The sequence below is a fragment of the Salvia hispanica genome, chromosome 1, assembly GCF_023119035.1.
Source record: "Salvia hispanica cultivar TCC Black 2014 chromosome 1, UniMelb_Shisp_WGS_1.0, whole genome shotgun sequence".
NCBI lineage: Eukaryota > Viridiplantae > Streptophyta > Magnoliopsida > Lamiales > Lamiaceae > Salvia > Salvia hispanica.
In genome coordinates, this window is record NC_062965.1 from 46,422,979 (window position 1) to 46,447,040 (window position 24,062).

The 24,062-nt window shown below is 35.1% G+C and overlaps 3 protein-coding genes across 3 annotated transcripts in view; 2 read left to right on the plus strand and 1 right to left on the minus strand.

Annotated features, from left to right (window-relative positions):
* Window positions 1-24,062, plus strand: part of LOC125201222 (60S ribosomal protein L31-like) — a 66,246-nt gene that overhangs the window by 35,299 nt on the left and 6,885 nt on the right. The gene's annotated exons all lie outside the window — the stretch shown is intronic.
* Window positions 1,321-4,226, minus strand: LOC125201224 (sm-like protein LSM7). Its single transcript, XM_048099250.1, has 6 exons — window positions 4,092-4,226; window positions 3,929-3,988; window positions 3,715-3,796; window positions 2,850-2,921; window positions 2,157-2,209; window positions 1,321-1,707 (listed from the first exon to the last, which is right to left on the minus strand). Exons 2-6 carry the CDS (start codon window positions 3,929-3,931, stop codon window positions 1,618-1,620), a joined length of 300 nt encoding a protein of 99 aa, XP_047955207.1. The 5' UTR covers window positions 3,932-3,988; window positions 4,092-4,226; the 3' UTR covers window positions 1,321-1,617.
* LOC125201223 (60S ribosomal protein L31-like) lies at window positions 21,668-23,394 on the plus strand. The gene is made up of 2 exons (XM_048099249.1): window positions 21,668-21,825; window positions 23,003-23,394. Exons 1-2 carry the CDS (start codon window positions 21,746-21,748, stop codon window positions 23,280-23,282), a joined length of 360 nt encoding a protein of 119 aa, XP_047955206.1. The 5' UTR covers window positions 21,668-21,745; the 3' UTR covers window positions 23,283-23,394.

Sequence of the window (24,062 nt, forward strand, 5' to 3'; positions counted from 1 at the left end):
AAGGTAGGTATTAGTGAAATAAATCGCACTTGCAAAAATCATGCGCCAAAATTTGGTGCACATTGCATCCATCTTAATTCTCTGTTCCACAATTTGTCATGTTTTGATCGGATACGGATTTTAAGAAATATAATGAAAAATGAGTTGAAAAAATTAGTTGAATATGAGTTCTACTTTTAGTGGAATATGAGGTCCAATAACAAAAATAATACTTGAAAAATGACAAACTTTTGTAGGAGAGAAGAAAATGAAAATAAGTGACAAACTTTGAGACGAAGGAAGTACATTCTAAATATGATTAAGAAATTTAAATTAGAATTGATTAATCCTAAATGGAGTGGATCTGTGGATGAATTGTACATCCGGATGCAAACCAATTTTTATTCTGCAATTTTTACTGCAATTTTTAACACGATGAATTGAAATTTTCGATACTTTAACAGTATCTAAATTAGAAGAAATGTGTACGATGAAATAAAAATATTCAAACGCCCCTAACGTATATTTGAATATTATTTGTATATGGTAACTTGCATGCATATGATCCACCCAAGTAGCAAGCCAGCTACGATGAAGAAAAAGGTGGATTAAATCATTAAAAGGAATGGACATTCGCATTCTGCCAAAGTCAATAGGTAGAAACTAGAAAGCATAGAAAATAGTAACTATCACATTATAAAAGGATGAAATAAAAGGCATAAATGAACAAAAAAAGCTACTCATCATGATGTGATTTTTGGAATTGGAAAGCGATGTGATATTTGGAAATTGAATTGGCTAAATTGTCTCTAATCGACTTTTGCCACGTTTGGATAGGAACGATGTTGCTATCGTACCCAAAATTTCTCTCTACATTGAAACTACCGATGAATGTCGATAGTAATAGTAGAAACCCCATGAACAATAGTACTAGTTTTAATGCAAAAATAATAAAATATATATCAGTCAAAGTGATGTTTGCTGATGATAAAATCCACACTATTAATAATAGTATAATGTATAATGCAGAAAATTTCAAAAATAAAAATGAACTAATTGTATAGAATAGACCAAAATAGCTACACAATATTCTTTTTTAGAGACTAATTTTATGGGACTAACCTAGAATTGGTCATAGCATTGAATTTTCCCTCAACAAGCAGCATGTTAGTAACACCTATAGCAAATGTTTGCTTTTCCAAAATTACTTCAATTTTTCGGGGCTGTGAAAACATACATGCACATGATTTCATCTAAATTACATAGATTTAACAAAGATAAATAAAATATTCCCAACATCCAAAAAAGGCAAACATACAAAGGGCAAAAAAACCAAAGAAGTTTGGACAAATAGTTTCCGGATTACCAATGTCTATTGCGAATGTATAACAGATCACAGAATCAAGATAAGGGTCAGTGCAGTAGAACTACTAGTGTTCACTGTGAAATATCCAAATATTGTCTAAATCTGACAAAGATTAACACATTTAAGCATATTTCTCATCACTGCCATGGCACAACTATTAAATCTGACAATGATAGAAGAGAAGTAGGGGAAACATACTCCAGAAGTTGCAAAGTAATGCCCATTTCTTGAAGTCTCCTATAAAAGTAGGATCTCACGTAGGGATGCAGCATCTATGCCCCATCAGGCTGAACGAATGGATTGGAAATCTCATCTGTTCCATCTGTTGGGGAAACGAGCATAACAGCAGTTCCTCGGCAAACCTGAAGTTGCAGAAACAGAACATTACATGTACAGGAACAGGTAATAGCTATTTTGCATTCTCTAAGCCTTGTGCTAGTTTATCAAATAAACATGCAGTGATGTTTGTGTCAATGCGATCTCAAAAATACATCTCAATTGAAAATGCAAAAAAGTATAGTAGCACAGGGATCTTGTAACCGGGAAAAAAGTACGAGGACTTAACAAAGCAAACATAAAAATTTTTAAGCATAGGGACCTAAAAATTGTTTTGGCTATAATTGTTTTGAAAAAAGAAAATCAAACTTCCGTGAGGATGCAAGCATCTTCGGATATGTATGGAGGATTTTCCGCTAATCTAAAACTTCTAGCTGTATCAAACTGTAAGTGAAGGTGAATGTAAATCTGCAGTGCAGTTGGACATAGAAGTATAGAACACAATTAAAATTATCCATGCACATTGAAGACATACTATTAAGCCAATGCGGCGGGTCTGATCAGTTGTCTTTAGGGGATCTTCTGGATCTGCAGAGAGTGAATAAATGTGTATGTGAATAACTGATAGTTTTCATGCAGCAATGACTCCTACTAGTATAGGAAAATAAAATCCATAACACTTAATATCTTCCCCATGGGAAGGACAATGTTTGTCATGTAGGAATAGTTTATGTGATAGCATCACAGATGAGTTTCATCATGTAACTTCACTGATTCAAAGATCCATAAGGTTCTTGCATATCATGATTATCATCAAATTATTCGCACCTAGAGGGACAAATATGGCTATGTGGAGTATAAAAGACTCATGGTTGTGGAGTTAATTATCAATAACATCAAGCCAAAAATAAAGATTATATCAGCAATAAGTTGGATGTTTAAGGTAAATACGGTAGCAGCTTCTAAATATGACCAATTCATGTAACATGGTGTATACTGAGATTTCACTCCTCAGCAGTGATGAGCAGCTATCTTTTTACATTTAGATACCATGATTTTGGGAGGAAGGATATGGGTAATAATCACAAGTCATACGCATAGAGGTCTGGATGACCTTGGTTCTCATCATACGTCAGCAAAACTGGTCATACCAATGATGCACACAAAATAAATATGCAGAATCATGGCATGTATGTTTGCAGAAACTGCCAACAAATAATGAAATTACCTCTAAGAAATTCTACTGCTTCATCCAAAACAAGATTGAGCAACTGGTCATAGCCTTTTAAAGTTCCAGTCACTGAAAGGAATAGTTGGAGTTAAGCTTACACGGAATATAGCATCTAGCTTTGCCAAAAGAAACCACTGAAAGTGAGAAAAACATTATCTTTCAAAAGTCATGAGGTTCTACTACTGAGCATAAAAAATAGTTGGATGTGAAACACAAGCTGCAGAAGTTGTACAATTGACTGACATATTTCACTGAACCGAAGTATGACCAACCAAATACTTAGAAATCAAATTACGCTGCAAGTGCCATGTAAGATGTTTTGGACTTAGGAATTTCTACAGATTAGTCAAAAAGCAGAAACCACTGCTTCCCGCATGATGACAAAAGCTAAAATCAATGAAGGCAAATTCATAGAGATACATATCCATAAACACCAGCCAACTCCAGGAAATAATTGAACCTCATAAGGAATCAAGGAAAGGGCGGTGAAAAGCCTCTGAAATCCCAAACCAAGAAGTTGGAGGTAGAATAAGAGAATAAGAGAAATGACAATGAACTGTCTTCATAGTGAAAATGACAGGAAGCTATTATTAGTAAGTTCAAGCACCTTTAAAACACACACAAAATGATTGATCACAACCAATTAGTCTTAAACTAATAATGAACTTAACAGAGTAAGCCAACATTACTGCCCACATATTGAGTGCAAACAACACTACTACCGTTCATCTGATCCAGTTAAGTGGAAGATCTAAATCACTACTTCATACTTCAATTATTTTTATCCTTTTTCCTAACAACATCACGTTACACACAAAGTGGGATTACAAAAATTATAATCCAGAAAACAGAAACCACATACCCAGCCTTCCACCAGTTAGTTTGACTTGAACACCCTTGTCAACGAATTTAGCTAAGTCCAGAACAGTTTCTTTTCTGCCAGACTGAAACGAAGAAAACACTGAGTGATACAAATAAACAAATTTTTTGGAAGACCACAATAACCAAATATTTTGCAACTGATGGCCATCAGTCAATTAGGTTTGCGCTTACACACAAAAAATTGCATCACATACCATTTTGAGCTTCGATCGACTGCGTTTGTAGCTGAATGAATTGCAGACTGCAGTTCAGTTCTGCGAAGTAAAATTATCGGAATAAAATCAGGAAAATTGTGACAATCGTAGAGAAAATGTAACATTATTGCCTGGATATGATGACGGATGAAGGATGACTTACGATTTTGAAATGGAATTCAATTTGGGAAACTGAGAACTATGCCCTAGTTTCGTCTTCCCGCCTTCGGATTTACTTCCGCAGTTCCCCTGCTCTCGTTTATTTAGGTTGCGCAGAATCTGACTTACATAAATAAATATTTTTCTATAAATATATGAAATTTTAACATGTCCTACGTATAAATAAATAAATAAATAATTCCTCCATTAACTAGAGATGTCAAACGGACTGAGCCGACTTGGCACAGGCCCAGCCCACCAATAAAATGGAGCGGCCTTGGGCTTAGCTTAGCAGGTTAAACATGCCCCAATTGGGCATTTTACAAACCCAGGACCGGCCCGAGCCTAAACACACTTAAAGCTCGGCTCAAGCCCGACAATATTTCAGTTTTATAAGTACTATATATTCTTAATTCTTTGAACATATTTATTTGACTAAAGTCTTTTTTTGGTCCATAACATATGACGATTTTACGATTTTGGTTCAAAACATTATCTTTTGAATTATTTGGTCCCTCACAAATAAAAATGAGTTATATTTGGTCCGAATTGAACGGAACTGTTAAAATTAAACAGTCAACGAATTTTAAATCAATATTGACCGAATTAAGTTAATAATTAAGTTTTATTAATATCTAATATTTATTTAACCCAAAACTAAAAGAGACCAAGAAACATATTCAGAGAAAAATATAGAGGAAGACAAGAGAGTACAAAGAACCGTAAACTTTTATTGCTCTGTTAATTTGGAGATAAGATAAATGACAACAACTACAAAGTATAAATAGCGAAAATGAAACCCATAAAATTCTAACTAACTAATAACTAAATCAGCTAAATAGAATACCACTAACTAAAACACAGAAACCTAAATCCTAAATAAATGGAACAGAACTTGGACTACTTCAACTCACTCGTAAGTTTCACTATTTTCAACACTCCCCCTTAGTGAAAACTTACTATCAACAACGCCAAGAGCAGCTCGGAATTCTTCAAGTTTAGCTCGGCCAAGTGCCTTCGTAAAAATGTCAGCAACTTGATCTTCACTTCTTATCTTCTGCAAATCGATCTCTTGATTCAAAACCTTTTCCCGAACAAAATGATGATGCACTTCAATGTGTTTTGTTCGAGCATGGAACATTGGATTTTCAGCAAGCTTAATAGCACTTTCGTTATCACAACGAATCAGAACCGGATACTTCAAGTCACAAAAAATTTCTTGGACAAGCCTCTTGAGCCAAACATACTCTTGAACAGCCATAGATGCTGCCACATATTCAGCCTCGCAACTTGATAGGGCAACAGTGTTTTGCTTTTTGATGCACCACGAGATTGCTGCTGATCCTGTATCGAAACAATACCTTGTTGTTGAGCGTCTATCATTTATATCACCAGCCCAATCTGCATCTACAAAACCACTCAATAAGAATGTAGTTCCTTGTTTATAATGCAGTCCAAAATTCAGAGTATTCTTGATGTAGCGAAGAATTCGCTTTGCTGCAATCAGATGAGGCTCTCGCGGCTCTCCCATAAACTGAGATATTACTCCGACGGAGAAAGAAATGTCAGGCCTTGTGATAGATAAGTAGAATAAACTACCAACAAGCTGACGAAAATGTGTTGCATCTTCCAGCAACTTTCCTTCATCTTTAGCTAACTTCAAGTATGATTCCATAGGAGTAGTCATTGGCTTTGAATCTTGCATACGAAAACGATCCAATAAATTTGAAGCATATCCTTGCTGCGAAACAAAAAATCCATCTGACTTTGTCACTTCTAGGCCAAGAAAACAGCTTACTTATCCCAAGCTTTTAATATCAAAACGAACAGACAAAGCCTCTTGAAGACGAGTAATTTCAGTATCATCATTACCCGTAATAATCATATCATCCACGTAGAGAAGAACCATTATACTAGAAGAAGATGTTTTCTTGATAAATAAACTGAAATCAGTTTCAGAAGACTTATAACCACAAAATTCAAGATATTGAGCAATTTTACCATACCAAGCACGCGAAGCTTGCTTGAGACGAAACTCTTTCGAAATGAATCCAGCAGGCTGCTCCATAAAAATATCTCGATCCAAGTCTACATAGAGAAATGCATTCTTCACATCTAGTTGCCAAAGTCTCCATCCTTTACAAGCAGCTAGCGAAATAATGGTTCGAATTGTTGCCATTTTAGCAACGGGGCTGAAAGTCTGATCATAATCCTGACCATATTCTTGAGAAAAACCACGAGCAACGAGACGAGCTTTATAGCGATCAATTGTGCCATCAGCCTTTTTCTTCAATTTGAATACCCATTTGCAAGTAATAGGTTGGATATCTTTTGGCCTCTTAACAAGTTCCCATGTGCAGTTCCTAATTAGAGCCAAATATTCCTCTTCCATTGCAGCTACCCATTTAGGATCGTCTTTAGCATCATCATAAGATTTTGGTTCATCATCGCAAGATTCTCCCATTAGAAAGGCATAAATCACTGATGAAAGATTTACCTCAACTTCATAGTCAGCTAAATGAGTAGGTGGTCTTCTCTGTCTATCAGATCTTCGAGCTCCAGCCTCTATCATCTCAGATTGCTGAACATTCTCTCCTGAAGTAGTGATGCTCCTCTTATCATTTGATTCAGTATTGCCACAAACGGGCAGGAGATCAACCATGATATTTTTATCATTTGCACCAATGTGATCAGATGAAATTTCATCAAACACAACATCACGAGAGATAACAACTTTCTTTGTTTCTGGATCCATACACCTCCATCCTTTCCTGTGAGTGTCATAGCCAACAAAAATACATCCTTTTGCCTTCGGATCAAGCTTAGTCTTGTTAGACTTTGAGACATGGACATAACAAATCGAACCAAAGACTCGAAAGAAACTCACATTTGGCTTATGATGGTATAATAGCTCATAGGGGCATGGTTTCGTACCTGGCCACGAAGGTAACCAATTCACAACATAACTCGCGGACTGAATTGCCGCTGCCCATAACTCTCTTGGAAGGTTCTTTGCATGTATCCATGATAAGCAAATGGATGTAAGATGTGCCAATTTACGCTCAGCTACTCCATTTTGTTGTGGAGTTTCGGGACAAGTCATCTGACGTCGAATACCATTTTCTTCGCAATAATTATGAAATTGATCAAACATGAATTCACCCCCATTATCTGTGACATCCCTAACCCGAAACATGCATTATTTTGCATATTATCATATTATATTGTCATTGCATATTAAATTGTCATTTTTACTACAGAGATATTAAGTGTGTCATAGAGAATATATTTATTGTTATGACGACTCAATACAGTCGAATATATGAATAGTTTTAATTTACGAGAATGATTATAATGGATGCGTGTATGTTATTTTATTATATAAATTAGTGTATGTTATTTTATTATATAAATTAGTATATATATAGTTATGTAAATGTTTGTGCATGTGTAATCTATAGTACTAGTAGTCATGTACGTTATATATATATATATAGATAGGGAGATGATCAAAACAAGTATGTGTTTAAATCCAGAAATGCAGCCCAAATCTTGGCCCTAGGATTAGATGATCTAATGGTCAATAATTAACTCAAAACACGGAAGGTCATAATTAAGTAGTTTTAGGTCATATTATAAGATTTGGGTTTATGTCATGTTAAGAACAAAGCATGACCTAAAAATAAACTAACTATGACCTAAAAATGCCTTACGTATGACCGTGTTCTGCATTTCTGTATTTAAATCTGGTCTTCATAGATAAAACCCTATATAGATATATGTTTCATACATCTACTAAAGAAGTAACAAAATAAAATAATTTAAAAAGAGGGCTAGTCATCAAAATTAAATACGTGGCATAGTTACTAGATTGAACACTTCTCTATGTTATATGTATTCTCAATTCCAATAATGATATTATGCATATAAGTAGGCCATTAGAAATATTTGATAAAAAGGGGATGGGGACGAAGCCGACTTATATATTCATGTACAGAGGGAGAGTTAGAAAAAAAAGAAAGAGTGTAGCATTAAAAAAAAGGGATTTAGGTTTATCAATATCGTTGATCAACGTTAAAAACAGAGAAGATAAGATTTTGGCTAGTAAGATTCAAGCGCTGTAAATCTGGAGTGGAATCAGTGGCTCAGTTCGATTATTTATCAAGTGTGTATAAATCACCCTTTTAATTTTACATGGTTTATGTGGTTAATTGCTATGTGTTAGAGTGAAGTGAATATTTGGATTATATGATATGAATTTGATATAGTTGTGTTATTTGGAAATATTGAGAGGAATATGATATGGATATGTGATTGGTGCAATAGATATATTTTGCATATGGTATTGGAATTAATTGAATCATTTGATTAAAGAGGATCTGTGATAGTCATGTCTTGGATCTGAAATCATAGTGGACATATTGGGACCTTTGGGTCAATCATATTGGGACCTTCGGTTCGAATCATATTGGGACCTACGGGTCAATTCACAGTGGGACCTACGGGTCAAATCACAGTGGGACCTTCGGGTCAAATCACAGTGGGACCTTCGGGTCAAATCATATTGGGACCTACGGGTCAATTCACAGTGGGACCTACGGGTCAAATCATAGTGGGACCTTCCGGTCAAATCATAGTGGCATATTGGAAATCCTGGGAAGATACCATGCTTGAACTACCACAGAATAATGAACCGAACAAAGTGGCATGTGCATATGTGTATGGAATTATTTTAAATATTTGTTGATAATTGTTATATATATTGGTTAAAGAATATATTGATATATGGGATGTGGAATTAAAGGTAAGGTTTATATACACTGAGTTGTGGCTCATATAAACCACTAATATTTTTCAGGAATAAGATATGAGTGAAGTATTTGGTTGAGGTGAGTCGTAGGAATTGCACATGTTATCAGGGTCGGCGGCTGACGTATTTCGGCAACTTTCTCTTCCTCATCATTTTTGCATGTAGATAAATTTATAGTATATAGAGTGGTGAGAGGGTCCAACTGCCTGTTAGAATGTTTTAAAATATGTACTTGATAAATAGTGGTTTTTGAAATTATATAATACGTGTGGATTATTTATTTAAAATTTTTGAATTTATTTATAATAAGTGCATACGTCATAAGGGTTGGGGTGTGACAGTTTAGGTGGTATCAGAGCGGGGATAGAATCCCATTGGGACATAGCATTCATATAAATCATATGATACATTTTGGTTATAAGTTTCATTTGCATTTGTAATGTCATGAGCATATGTCACTGAGAAGAGAAGGGTCAGCCGCCCTGCATCATCAATTAATTGTAGAAACATCTCATATACATGCTGCATCATATTTGGATTTTTGGTACATGGACCAATGATGAGGTAAAGAGGTAGAAAATTAAAAGAGCTCGGAAAAGTAGAAGTTGTTGATTTTATGAGACTAATTTGACTGAGGCTGGGATATAGTTAAAAGTGATAGAACTGGTGTTCAATCAAATGAGTTGTATGTCAGAAGAAGGTTTTGATTATATGGTATCTCTTCTTTGAAGCAATACTTACTCTTGGTGGGAAACAGTCCCAAAAGCTATGATACAACCTCTGGTATTCAGTTCAGACGATTTTTCTAGAGAACTCAATGCTAAATATATGCAAAGAAGTGTATTGTGATAAGAAGCAGAGAAGTTTTTGTTTTTAATCATGAAACTATGTTTGTTGATTATGAGCTGACATTATTTCAATATACACGGTTTTCTAGAGAACGTGTTGCGAGTTAATTCTATTGAGCTGCCAACGGATATTGATTCTCTTATTCATACACAAGTTTTGATATTATTATGGGTATATATTGGTTTTCACTTCATCGAACCAAGGTAGCTTGTCAAGTAAAAGAAATGGTAATATAATCATCGAGACGGGATCGAGTGATATTTTACGGTAATCAATATATTATTCCAGGTTTTCTTATATTATCTAGATTGGCTTTTTGATTTATTGGAGTGCAGATTTATCTGAATTTTCACCTTATCAGGAGACATATTTCTCTATGGAGCACTGCATTTATTTTTATTTATACTTATCAACTGTCTTCATTAGATTTTCAAGAATTTATGAATCAGTTACAAGAGTTGTCTGGTAGGAGATTTATATGACCCAGTGTTTCATCTTGGAGTGCACCAATATCATATTTGAAGAAGAAAGGGTGCACATTGCGACTTTATATACACTATTGAATGTCGAATCAAGTGACAGTGAAGAATAAATATTCATTATCGAGAATCGAAGACTTGTTTGATCAATTTTAAGGTATGCAACTGTTTTCGAGTACTGATTTTCGATCAAGATATCATCGGTTGAAGATAGCTAAAGAGAATATTGCAGAGACACCGTTTTGAACTCAGTACGACCATTATGAGTTTTTATTATGCCTTTCAAATAAACTATTGCACCTACAATTATTTATGGTATTGATGAACAAATTCTCTCAACTATTCCTGGATCGGTTAGTGATTATTTCTATTGACTTACTATTATATTCATGAAGTACAGATGGGCATGTTAATCACTTGCAGTTAGTATTTCAAGTTCGGCGAGATGAACAAATCTATGCTAAGTTGAGTAAATGTGAGTTTTTGCTAGAACATGTGGTATTGTTGGGACACGTGGTGTCAGGTCATAGAATATAAGTGGATCTACAAAAAGATTGAACTGGTTTTTATCTGGAAATGTTTCTCAATTATTATTCAATTGATAATGAAGTTAGTACGACAAAATTCTTCTTTTATATGGAGTGAAGCATATCCAAAGAGTTTTAATGAGTGGAAGCATCGGTTGAATATGTCAACTATTTTGGTTATCTCCGCAGGTACAAGATATTATGTTATTTATAGTGATGCGCTGAAACATGGATTTGGTTATCTTTTGACTTAATGGAAAGTTTATTGCTTATGCGTCGTAATAATCGCAAGCACATTATTTTGACATATATTTTCAATGGATAAGCACTGATCCCACTTTGGTTGTTCATGCTCATCATGTTCACAAAAGCAAAACACGGTTGCCCTATCAAGTTGCGAGGCTGAATATGTGGCAGCATCTATGGCTGTTCAAGAGTATGTTTGGCTCAAGAGGCTTGTCCAAGAAATTTTATGTGACTTGAAGTATCCGGTTCTGATTCGTTGTGATAACGAAAGTGCTATTAAGCTTGCTGAAAATCCAGTGTTCCATGCTCGAACAAAACACATTGAAGTGCATCATTTTGTTCGGGAAAAGGTTTTGAATCAAGAGATCGATTTGCAGAAGATAAGAAGTGAAGATCAAGTTGCTGACATTTTTACGAAGGCACTTGGCCGAGCTAAACTTGAAGAATTCCGAGCTGCTCTTGGCGTTGTTGATAGTAAGTTTTCACTAAGGGGGAGTGTTGAAAATAGTGAAACTTACGAGTGAGTTGAAGTAGTCCAAGTTCTGTTCCATTTATTTAGGATTTACGTTTCTGTGTTTTAGTTAGTGGTATTCTATTTAGCTGATTTAGTTATTAGTTAGTTAGAATTTTATGGGTTTCATTTTCGCTATTTATACTTTGTAGCTGCTGTCATTTATCTTATCTCCAAATTACCAGAACAATAAAAGTTTACGGTTCTCTGTACTCTCTTTACTTCCTCTATATTTTTTTCTTCCATATTTCTTTACAACTTCATCCACCCAAATCCGAGTTCATACTACATACACCACCATATACCATTATCTGTAATCAACCTACTAATCGAATAAATCGAAGCAACACCCGAATTAAGAATCGGACATAAATGAATCAAGAATCGGCCCAGCGTCGACAACGTCTTCGGGGTGGAATCGGGGCTGCTGCGGCGACAGCGTCGAGCGCCCAGCAGCAGCGTCGCGTTTCCGGCATTGCGCGGACGTGGAGGACGGCCCTGACCGGCGACGATTGCCGCTTAAATAAGTCGACTGGTGCAGTCACGAAGGTGATCCTGCAGCGGTGAATTGGGGATCTTGTTTGAGAGAGAGGTTGACGAGACCTGAAGGAGAGGGAGCTCAAATTTTCTGTTCAATTTTGTGTTGTGATTTTCTTTGAGGGCCGACGGGATCTGGGCATGTGTTTCAATTTGGGGTAAATTTGAAGTAATTTTTTGGAAAAAGAATAAAAATTCACTTAATCAGAGCAAATTCGATTAAAAATTCGTTGACCTTTAAATTTTAACAGTTCCGTCCAATTCGGACCAAATATGACTCATTTTCATTTGTAAAGGACCAAATAATTCAAAAGATAATGTTCTGGACCAAAATCATAAAATCGTCATATGTTAAAGACCAAAAAGAGACTTTAGTCTATTTATTTTTTCATATTACATATAAATATCTTTTTATTTTATTTATTATTAAGTGAATTCTATTAATCAACTAAATCAAAACTTATAGTATCAAATTTGATTTCGATGATTATAAAGATTAATTGATAACTACTTTTCTCTTTTAAAAATAGTGTATTTTAAAATTAATTACTTTAATTTGCATAATTATAGAGATTAGTTGCTAACTACAATTAATTTAAGACCATAGGATTTTAGAAATATTGTGGTCTACAATTTGCCATGTGTAATTTCATTTTTCATTTTTTAATATAAAAAGATAATAGCAACTATCAAATTTAGAGTTTAGAAGCACAATGTCAATACAGTATATGAAATACATCAACGCAAAGACATGACAATGTCAATACAATTTCATATTGGCATTGTACAAGCATTGTATTAACATATTATGTGTCGTGTATTGACATAAAGCTGTTAACGAAATTTATGAAGATTTGTAAATAAAATTTCAAATTTTGACATCAGAACATATGCAAGTGAGATCTCGTTAGAATTCTTATGAAATTATCTTTTATTTGGTATATGTTGTGCGAAAAAATAATTTAAATCGAGAAAGGTATATGCGTTTTAAAGTTAAGAGATATTTTTCAAAAGTTAGTTAGACCATCTCCAACCATTTATAACAAACTCAAACCCATTTTTAGGTATACGTCACCCCAAAAATTAGTTTTACTCCAACTATTTACACCAAAATAAAAATTTACACCATTTTTGAGTTTTTGTCTTACAAAAAAATTTTGTAGCAACACCATATCTGGTGTTGTTTCACAAAAAACACCAAAAATGAGTTTGAGTTTGGTGCATGATTGAAGTATATTTCTATACCAAAACTCATTTTTGGAGCATGGTTGGAGATGTTCTTACAACTAATTTGTTGTAAATTGACCTTAATACCCTTATTGACGTTTTTTGTTGATCGTATTGAGATTCCGGGGCTGATGATCTAGGCCCTTGATTTGAATATCTAATGGCTATTATTTAATTGTAGTTAGCAATTAAGTATTGAGCTAGCAATATAACACACCCCTATATATATTATAGTTAAAATATATGCTTGATATCACTTATGTTTTGGTTGATATGAGTTTTAGAAAACTCCACGTGTTGTCAAGGTTGGCAGCTGACGCATTATAGCAACCTTCTCTTCCTCGTCATTTTGCATGTAAACCAATGTATAACAATATAGAGTGGTGAGAGTCTCAATACAGTTCAAAGTATTTTGAAATATGTAACAAATAAATGTTGATTTCTGAGTTTATCTTATATTGATGTTTTACGAATTTTCCTATCTAGGTTATTTGCTTAAAAATATCATATTTATATAATTATAAGAATATACGACAAAAGGGTTGGTCGTGGCGTGACATGTGTGAAGATATTTTTAAAGAATTTGGACTGCAAAAGAGATTATGACATACTTTAGGAACAAATAATAAATCAGTAGACCCTATTTCATTCCTAATTTCTTATAAAAAAAATACTATAAGAAATAATTATTTACATTATTGAATTGAAAAGAAAAAGAGAATGTTTGAATTTACACATTTAAGCCCCTACGAAGTCGACTGCGTTGTACTAGAATTTAAGTGGATTTTGTGGAAAAAAAATTGGAAGTGGCTAATAAGATTAAAGAAATATTTAGTACTAAATTTTTCTGTAATCCCAATTTTTGCCACTTAATTTTTATTTTGTGGGCATTAATGCGATTTATTTGCTCAAAATTTACACCTTTTAGTTTTAATTTTTACTCATTAATTAATGTGATTTACTTGCTTAATTTTAGTTAAAAATGTTTAATATGCTTATATAATTAGATAATACTATATAGATTCAATTTTAAAATTAACTTTATAAGTAAAATTCAATAGACACAACATTTCTTTCAAATTATTTATTCAGTATAATAATAATAATAATAATAATAATAATAATAATAATAATAATAATAATAATAATAATAATAATAATAATAATAATAATAATAATAATAATATTTTTTATTTTGGGAGTCTTCTTCTCGAGAAAGTTGTGCTGCGGTCATTTTTATTCCTTCACTTTCATTGCAGATTTTCGATTCTCAAGTTTCAACTTCAATTAAACTCATCCCCCTATCTGACGATGTCCGCATGCAGCATGCCAAACCCTTAACCACTTTTACTATTTACGTTCATTAATTTTTTTATTATTTATATTACAATTGAGAATTATGAATAAATCAAAAACTAGTAATTTCATTAAAACAATGTACTACCCCATAAAGTTACATAATTCAAACAAAAACAAAAATGCATAATTACAAAACGAAATGGATATAATTACAAAACAAAATGGATATAGTTAAAGTTCCGATTAAGAATGTTATTACAAAAAAAAAATATTTTTATCATTTAAAAATATAGTAGTACAAATTAATTTCATTTTGGTCCATCCTTTAAACTTAGAATTTTTTTTTATTTTGAACTTTTCTATAAGATTATTCTCTATACAGTACTTTAATAATTTTTTTCTTTCTAAATCTATCATAATTATGCATTAAAATTTGCAAAAATTTTTTATTTTTAAAAGAAGGAGATAATAATAAATTTTCTGAAAATAAGTCACATAATTTAAAACGAAAATAAAAAATGACATACTTTAAACTTAATAAATAAAAAAACTTGCATAATTTTAAGGTTAAGAAAGGGTAACAAAGTCGAAAAACAGAAAAATATAAATTTTTTATTAATAATTAAAATTAGAATAGTAAAGTGAATAACAAAACATTCGTTACTCTTAATACATGCATATTACCTTGACTAAACACTAATAAATAATTATCAAAATTGGAAGTTCACCATTGCGTTTTGAAATGAATTAATTATAAAAAAATTGTCGACTATAAACAAAAAATAAAAATAAAATCCAATAATTAAACTAGTGAATAGGTCGTCACAAACGATGTAATCATTTGTGAAACAGCTTTCTTCCAAATTAAAACAAGGAAACTGTGAATTCATGAATAAAATATGCATGATTTTTGCTTTACAACATCATCACGTTGTTAAGTTGTTTGGATGAAATATTTAAGACTACAATTGGTCAAGTAAATAGAAAAAGGAGATGCACTTTAGTTTTCAAACTTATCAATTTATGCAAAATGATACACTACAGGACTCATATATGTATGAGTATTTATGTATTCTAAAATTCTCTACTATAGTTTTGTATTCTATATATTTAGATTTTTCTCCACCGGGAGAACTAATTGGATTGTTACGGGCGGAATGGATGGGGCGCGCGTTGGAAGAAGCGGTTTGTTACCGAGCCCTCTTATTGGGCATAACAAGAGCGTCTCTCAATACTCAAAGTTTTATATCTGAAGCAAGTTTTCAAGAAACTGCTCGAGTTTTAGCAAAAGCAGCTCTCCGGGGTCGAATCGATTGGTTGAAAGGCCTGAAAGAGAACGTTATTTTGGGGGGTATGATACCTGTGGTACAGTATTATTGAACCAGACAAAACAACAAGCAATGAAACCAAAGACGGATAAAGCCGCTAAACTATATCTATGTTTAGAGAATTCTATACTAAATAATTTTCTTAAAAGTATCTAGACATTCTATTACTTTATCAACCGTGCATTAAAAACCGCCTTCAACCGAAAGTACATACTCTTGGGATGGAGGAAGTATTATATTTTATTTTTCTAAATTTGTTTATTTAACTATTAATATGTTTTTCAATAAATATACAATAACGAAGATACTAAAAAAAGGACAAAAAAAGAAAAAAAAAATAAGTTTAAACGGTGCAATTTTATTATATTTGAACAGCAACAACTATAAAAGAGGATTTAAACAGGACGTGTGAAACCCCAAAAGCTAGCAATGTTAAATAAATAGTAGTAATATTTTAAATCCTAATTTGTTAAATTTAAATACTAAATGCTAAAATGTTAAATAAACAAATAAAATATTAGTAATATTTGAAACCCGCCAACTAAAATGGGCCGCAATTTTTCTTTCTTCCCTTATCATTGTCTCTTCCACTCATCCCTTTAAAATGGTACTGTCTCAGTCACAATTAGATTGAGTCAAAACTTTTGGATACAAAAATTAAGAAATTATATTGAAAAATAAAAGAGTAATAAAGTAAGAAAAATAAATAAAGTAAAATAGTAATAGAATAAAATAAGAGTGATTGTATGTTTTGTTTTTTGTTTAAAAAAGAAAAAAATGATTCAAATTAGTTAAGACATTCTAAAAAGAAATACGACTCAATTTAATTGGGGCGAAGATAGCACATTGGAGTGATACCGATGCATGGGACTCCATTAAGAATAATGATTGAGCAGCCTCCTCATATTCAAGGATCCAACTATGGCGGCGAAAATAATAATGCATGATAATGTTCCTAAATTAAATTGATATAGAAGACTCATCAGTTATCACCATTGTAATGTATACGGTACACCTATCGTTATTCATGAAATAAAAATGCATAATACAAAAAACGTCACATTTTTCGAAATATTCACTACCAAATGTTTTTACAATAAGATTTAATTTGTTGAAAATAACCAGACACTTTCTCAATAGTTAATTCCCAAAATGCTAAATAGAGTAGATTTAATTTGTACTCCCTCTGTCCTGGCTAAGTCCCGGCTAGATGACACATTCTTTAGCCGTCACGAGATTTTAGTAGTTATTGGTTAAAGTGTTTAATTGGAGAGAGAAAAAGTGGGTGTAAATGTTAGAGCATCTCCAATAGCGACTAGCCCACTGGCTAGCCGATTTGCGTCGCTAGCCGGTCGGCTAGCTGAACCATTGTAATCGGCCAGCGCGTTTTCGGCGAGAGAATAGGCGAGCGCACGCCGATTTGGGGGCGCTGGCCGCCATTGTGGCGTGCCGATCGGCCAGCGCTATTTTTTATTTTTTATTTTTTGAAATTTTTTGAAAAATTATATATACGAGATTTTAGTTTCATTTTCATTTGCACCACTTGTTTTAACGAGTTTTCTCTCCCTCTAAATTTCTGTACAATAGCAACATCGAGCGATGGACAATAACAACGAGTCCAGTCCGGCGACGAGGGGATCTCAGACTCCCACGGTACCCGTGGGGTCTGGATGGGCCCAGATGGGCGGGCAGATGGACCAAAGGTTTAACATCCCTTGGCAACAGTTGATGGGGATGATGGCGGAGCGCAGTGGGGATGCCGGGCGGGGGGCAGGTAACGCCGGGGTGGGGAGGTATGCCCCAGCAGATGCTGCAACAGATGATGGGGATGATGCCGGTATGGCAAGGAGGGATGCAGGGGTCACCGTGGGGGGAGGGGGGGGGCATGGTCTATCGTCTCACACGTCGACCCCGGTGGAGACGCAGCTTCACTGGGGATGACCGTTTCTCATTGCATGAGCCGGGGATCGATATCGGGGAGGCGGACACTGGCTGCCCAGCGGGTCGGGCCGCGTCGAAGAAGAAGAAGACCAAGGGGAAGAGCAAGGTGGTCGGCGAGTCGTCGCAGCCGGCTGTTGACGTCACCCCCACGCGGAGGACGTGGACGGAGGATAAGTACGCCGCCATGGCCAAGGCGTGGTTGTCGATTTGCGACGATCCGCTGGTTGCGAACAACCAGCGGATCGTCAACATGTGGGCTAAGATTAGAGCAGCCTACAGGAGGTACCGCCCGCACGGAAAGGACTTCAGCGGGGAGGAGTGCCGGAAGGGGTGGGAACGCATCGGGGCCGCGGTCGGCCGATTTTCGGGGTTGTACACCACGCCCTCCGCATGATGACTAGTGGGCAGACCGAGGAGGACGCTCGAGAGGATAGCGGAGAGTCGGCTTCCCGTGCCGGGGACTTATAAGGAGTTCACCTTTTGGGAATGCTATCTGGTGCTGAAGGACTCCGAGAAGTTCCGGGCGGGGGTCGAAGCTGGGTGGCCGAAGAAGCGGTGAGCCGAACTATTCCGGCGATTACGGCGGCAGCAACGACGGATCCCACGACCTCCCCCCGGATGCTAAGGAGCTTCCGACCCCTCCATCCTTTGCTCGTCACCCTCGCCCGGTTGGCCAAAAGCGGGCGCAACGGGCAGCGAGGGGATCCTCCCCCCTATCGCCCCCGGAGGTCCTCTCGGCAGCCCCCCACGCGCGTACACCTTATTCTCGCGTCAAAAAATGCGGGAACAGATATACAAGGCCTTCCAAGAGTGGAGGGCCGCAACTGACCCCACAAAGAAGATGTTTCTTCACTCAATGCTCGAGAACATGCAGGTGGATTTGGATGCCACGAGGGCACTCGATGGGGGGCTCAGACGCGGGCTCAGATGCCACCGATGTGGAGGTCCCGGGTGGCGGCGGCGAGGACGGCGACGGCGATGAGGAGTAGAGAGGGGGGGGAGGGGGGGGCTCGTGTGTGGAAGCCCAGTCTTTTTTAGCATTTTTCGGTATATGTCTCGTAAATTTAATTCCGTAATTTATCGTAAATTTAATTGCGTAAATGTAATTGTTTTTTAATTATTTTTATTGCGGCTAGCATGTGGCTGGCCTTAGGCTAGCCTATTTGAGTAAAATGATGATATGGCAGGTAGAATTTTAGTGCTGATGACGTGACAGGGAGAGAGAGTGTCTGGCCTAAAGCCACTGGAGATGCTCTTAGAATAGAGAAAAAAAAAATGAATATTTTAATAGGAGTGAGAAAAAGTTGTTGGGTGTATTAATTGAAGATAGAAAGTTTCCAAAATAGGAAATGTGTTATTTTAGTTGGGACAAACTAAAAAGAAAAATGTGTCATCTTAAGCGGGACGGAGAGAGTAAAATTTTAAATGACACGTGCATCTTGATGGCTACCAGTCTACCACCAAGTCTACAACATGTAACTTTGTTAACTTGTTGATTGACAAATCATTTTCACAATCCTTAGAGAACAGTGTTTAAAAGAGGTAGCCAACTAGTAGTCCAAAAATTGCCATTACATACTTACATTAATCTTCACGTTGGATGACAAATTCAACATAGTATCGGGATGACAAATTCAACTTTGCGAAAAATGGTTGAGATCATTGCTATTGAAGATGAAGAAGTTGGGAGTGGACGCCCTGTAACCATATCATTCATTCTCATTGAATATGACATTGTCTTGCAATTCTATATATTTTTATTTGATGCTTGTAATTGGTAAAATTACAAGTAGATAAGATCCCGATTGCTCATTTTTAGGTGGTATTAGAACCCTCTTTTGCCTTGTGTGATTCCTAAGTGTGATATTATCAGGAAATCTCTCTTCAAAGCTGGAAAGCACATTGCTCCCAAGATTGCTATGTTTCTTCAAAGATTCGTCGATATAAATCTACTTGCAAGAGTTATCATTATTTTTGCTACGACATCTTGGTCTGTGGAGGTACATTCGTATTTCGGTACATTTCTATCATCCAATTTTTTCACTTTCATTCTTCACTTTCGTTTTTGTTCTAGTTTCAGTTCTGGTTTCATATGAACGGGTTGATCCTCTTCAAAAAAACTAAAAGAGACGTCATCTTATCGATCCTACCCATCTAATTTTTTTAAAAAAAAACTTAATGAAACATCATCTCCATCATAATAATAAGAGGGGCAATGTTGGGTTACAAACCCATCCGACTTCAGCATGAGGTAAGAGTTCCAGCAGTGTCAACATGTCATACGACTCAGAACCAAAGCTACTAACTATGGATTGGTGTTTAGCACTCCGCTTATTCTTTTTGTTTATTCTTAGTTTGCTTCTAACAATACCTTCTTGCTCGTTGCATTACGTTACAGGCACTTTTCACTCAACTTATGTTTCCTGACATGAATAGAAAACTAAAAGGACTAAGGTGCAACTCTTCACCAATTACATTATGGAAGTATACCATGCATTTTTGTATCACATGTTTTTGCTTTTCCTCAATTCCTCTTCTCAACCGCTGTCGGGTGTCCATGGCCTTATCCACACTACTTTTACGGGCAATGTAACTGGCTTGTTAGTCATGCTAACTTTTTTACTTGTCGAAATCGAGTGAGATATATATTAGGTTGTCAAATTGGAAAAACAAATTCATTTTGGATCTTAAAAATCTTAAAACATGCTTCTAGTTTTAGGAGAACTATGTTATGTATATTAGTATATGCCTTGGTTGAGTAAGGGAAGTACGTAGCTTGACCATATTAGTATCTTCCAATAGCATGTTTTATCTTTATCATATCTTCAATTTTCTTCTCCCAGATGCGCAGATTCTGGAAAGATATCGATGCCCATACTAAGATTTTGCTTATGGTGCACTTCCTATAACAATCTCAGGTATATAACAGACTTGCTTTCGCTTGGCATTTGGCTAGAGCTCGACTAGCTTACTGGGTATTGAAAACTGGCTGCCTATGGATGTGTAATCTAGTGACTTCATATTTGACGTCCCAATGTGTAGATTTGTTTGTAAGTTCGTACGGCTGGTATGATTATTTACGAAGCTACATTCATTTTGTGATCTCTATTTACTTCTAGGACTACTGAAGTTGGTGGTATAAACAGAGATCTTTAAGACCATTGCTTGCTCTCACTAAGGCATCATGGATTTTAACTATAAAAACTAAAATGGAGTTGCCTATTTGTCCAGCTTGACAAAGAGATTGTGATTCATTATCTATCAGCTTTGTCAAGAATAAAGAGATTGCAATCATTATCCTTCAGTATGAATGGATAAATTAATTATCAAACACTATAATTATTCCACAGATTATATCAAAATTTTAACGATTTATCAATGCGAGAATCAGAAATCCATATCATCATTAACACACATGGGCAAAATCAGCACCAATAAGCATATTACAAAGTCACATATTCAACATCCCCAAGCTATTTCTATTATCCAGATAAGATGATGAACCGAACTACTCCATGAGTCAAGTTTTTCCATTTTGGTCCGTTTGCGAATAGGAGTCCCGGTTCATAATTACTATAAATGGAGACCTCACATTATACCAATTCATTCTACTCACATATTATTTAAAATCAATATAAATAAGTGGGACTCATATTCTATTAACTTTTTTCCACTCACTTTTTTTAACATTTATTAAAATTCATGCCGGAGATGAATGAGACTCCTATTCGCTAACGGAGAGAGTAATTATCTTTGGGAGGAGCCGAACAAAATAGCCAACAAAGTAGGCTTTATTACCCATAGGCCCACAATAATAACAATAAAATCTTTAATAAAAACTCATAGCTAGGGTTTACTATTTTCCTTTGCAGAACGAAGCGATTAACTTGGAGCAGCAGCAACCATGGTGGAGAACAAACCAAGGAAGGAAGAGGTTGTCTCCAGAGAGTACACCATCAATCTGCACAAACGTCTCCACGGATGGTATAAAGCACTTCTCCACTAGGCTCTCCGTATCTAGGCGTTTACTTGCTTAATTGCTGCTATTTTATCAAAATTTTAATACTTTAATTGCGATCCAGTAAACAGTTGGTTCTCGTTTATAATGGTTTATTTTCTCAGCGTTTAGCGTCTAATTATTGCTCAGTTCTGTAGACATTAAATTTTGCTTGAATTTTTTCTATTCTGGATGCCATTGAGTTTCTTTGTGGTTCAAAACCATTAATTGAAAGTATGATAGTGCAGCAGAAGCACATGAATTTAGAGAATATGAGGATCAGGTTATTGCTTGGTAAATATTCAATTCAATTGTTTTAAGTAATTTGTCTTTCAAAGATTCAAAACAAAAAACGTATTATCATTAGTCTTCTCATTATGATAGATTCCATGTACAATGGATGCTTCTTGGCTGACTGCGGAATATACTCGTGCAACTGAATACTAGCCCTGTATCTGCTTGGACTGTATAATTGTTTTCATTAGTTTTTGCTGAGCTATATTTACTACTTATGCACCTGCTATAATTTCCAATGGGAAGATTATTTATTGTATTGAAATACTAGATTAGTGGAAGCATAAAGTGTCCAGTTGTATGTATTCTTGTTTACTTACAAACATAGACATAAACATGAACAAACACAAATACTTGTACTGCATTGCTGGCCTATAAAAGTTAATTTTCGCATACTAGTATATTTTACATAGATTGTTTTATGAAACTATGCAGTCATCAACTTATTGTGCTTTGAAAAGAACAGTGCTTGTTATATGCTTATAGCATGTAATTCCATCTTTGTAAAATTGAATTGCACCATTAAACTATGTCAGTCATTAACTTATTGCGCTATGACAAAACAGTGTTTTCTATATATAAAGCATATAGTTCCATCTTTGTAAAATAGAACTGAACTAAGTCCTACTGAGCCATGAAACTATGCCAGTTATTAACTTATTGCGCCATGAAAAAACAGTTTGTGCTATGTATACACCATGCGGTTCCATCTTTGTAAAATTGAATTGAACTTTAGTCCTATTGTTCAATTTGTTGTAAGTATCTAGCATAGCTATGAGGAGTACTTTATTTATGACTATAATGCTATATTTATGCTAGCTTTGTTGTTCGCTTAGTATGAAGTTGATTGACTTGTTGAATTGTACTCAGTACCTTCAAGAAGAAGGCACCAAATGCTATCAAGGAAATCAGGAAGTTTGCCCAGAAGGCAATGGGAACAAATGATGTAAGGGTTGATGTCAAGTTGAACAAGCACATATGGAGCCGTGGAATCCGGAGCGTGCCAAGAAGGATCCGCGTTCGCATTGCACGCAAGAGAAATGACGATGAAGATGCCAAGGAAGAGCTCTACTCGTTGGTCACTGTTGCAGAAATTCCAGAGGGAGGATTGAAGGGATTGGGAACCCAAGTTATTGAAGAGGAAGAGTGAAAGTTGAAATTTTCTTTTCATTGTTTTTATTAACTTCAGTTTTGCACACTGTGTTGTAAATTCAGAACAAGAGATATTATGCAATTAGATAATGGATTTTCTGTCTTTTTCATGTATTTTGTTCTCATATTTGGATTTTGGAATTTGGATATATTCATTTCTTACAGATTGAATGGTTATCGTTTTTCTGGAATTAATAGATAATAGTACTCCCTCCGTCCGCGATTAGGAGTCCTAGTCAATTTTGCGCACCCGTTTTATAAAAATTATAAAAAATAGTTAAAGTGGAGAAATGGTAAAGTAATAGAGAGAATAATGTTGACAAGAGTCTTCTCAACATTATTCTCTTTTTTACTTTACCATTTCTCCACTTTAACTATTTTTTATCATTTTTATAAAATAGGTGTGCGAAAGTGATCAGGACTCCTAATCGCGGACGGAGGGAGTTTTAATTAATAATGAAAACGTGCTCACTCATCATTACGACATTTGAGCGTTTTAATGTAAATTAGAAGGAAAACTACAAAAATAAGTTTTACACGACTGTAGACATATTCAATGTAGATGGGAGCAGCAGTACTCCTTTCGATTAGTCATTTTGTCATTTTAGTACGTTCCATAGGAATAGAGTCATTTCCATTTTTAGTAAAAGTCAACACATTTTTTCACACTTACTTTACTCTCTCTTACTTTTTTTCCTCTTTATCTTTCTACCTTTTTCATTTTACACTTTATTCTATCTTTATTTAACTCACTTAACACAATTTTTCTTAATCTCCG

Coding starts and splice junctions, on each gene's coding strand:
- LOC125201223 (XM_048099249.1), top strand. CDS start 21,746: ATGGTGGAGAACAAACCAAGGAAGGAAGAGGTTGTCTCCAGAGAGTAC. Junction 21,826..23,002: donor CACAAACGTCTCCACGGATG/GTATAAAGCACT, acceptor AATTGTACTCAG/TACCTTCAAGAAGAAGGCAC.
- LOC125201224 (XM_048099250.1), bottom strand. Junction 2,922..3,714: donor ACTAACTGGTGGAAGGCTGG/GTATGTGGTTTC, acceptor TATTCCTTTCAG/TGACTGGAACTTTAAAAGGC. Junction 2,210..2,849: donor AGCAGTAGAATTTCTTAGAG/GTAATTTCATTA, acceptor CACTCTCTGCAG/ATCCAGAAGATCCCCTAAAG.